Here is a 659-nt window from a genome sequence, read left to right as displayed (position 1 = left end):
GGGCGGGAGACGCCGCCGGTGCCCTGCAGAAAGCCGGGGAGGGACCCTGCTGTCGGGGAGCCGGGGGGGGGTTGCTCATCGGGGGTCAGGTGCCGCCGTCCCCGGGGGCAGCCCGGCCGTCCCTCTTACCTTCCCTGGTGACCGGGAGGATGTGGTCGCTGCTGGCCAGCGGGATGCAGAGGTCGTTGTCCTTAGGGAAGCGGCTGCAGTCCAGCATGTCGGGCCAGGGGAAGCCGAAGGCGGACATGACCGGGGCGCAGCTCTCCTTCACCTCCTCGCAGAGCGAGTGGCAGGGCTGGATGATCTCGTCCAGGTCGTCGATGCAGACGGGGGCGAAGAGGGAGCAGAGGAACTTCCTGGTGTCGGGGTGGCACTGCTTCTGCACTAGCGGGATCCAGGTGGAGGCCTGCTCCAGGACCTCCTGCACCGTCTCATGCCCCAGCAGGTTGGGCAGCCGCATGCTCTGGTACTCGATGCCCCGGCAGAGCAGCATCGGGGCGGGGATGGGCTTGCAGTTGGAGCGCTTGTAGGAGAAGTCGGGCTCCCCGAAGGGGAAGAGCCCGGCGGCCGAGCCCATGCACTGGGACGCCAGCAGGAGGAGGGTGCAGAAGCGGCGCTGCATTTTTGGGGCGCGGAGGGAGGAAAAGGGGAGCCGGGAG

General features: G+C 68.7%; 1 protein-coding gene across 1 annotated transcript in view; it reads right to left on the bottom strand.

Moving 5' to 3' along the window:
• SFRP2 (secreted frizzled-related protein 2) overlaps positions 1 to 653 on the bottom strand; it is a 4,773-nt gene extending 4,120 nt beyond the window's left edge. The window contains exon 1 of the mRNA XM_014942703.1: positions 130 to 653. Within this exon, the coding sequence (XP_014798189.1) occupies positions 130 to 622 (493 nt within the window). The 5' untranslated portion in view covers positions 623 to 653. The remainder of the gene's footprint in view (positions 1 to 129) is intronic.
• Between the last annotated feature and the right edge of the window lie 6 nt (positions 654 to 659).

This window comes from Calidris pugnax, unplaced genomic scaffold, assembly GCF_001431845.1.
Source record: "Calidris pugnax isolate Ruff unplaced genomic scaffold, ASM143184v1 scaffold15, whole genome shotgun sequence".
Classification (NCBI taxonomy): domain Eukaryota; kingdom Metazoa; phylum Chordata; class Aves; order Charadriiformes; family Scolopacidae; genus Calidris; species Calidris pugnax.
This window is presented reverse-complemented; position numbering and strand designations above follow the sequence as displayed.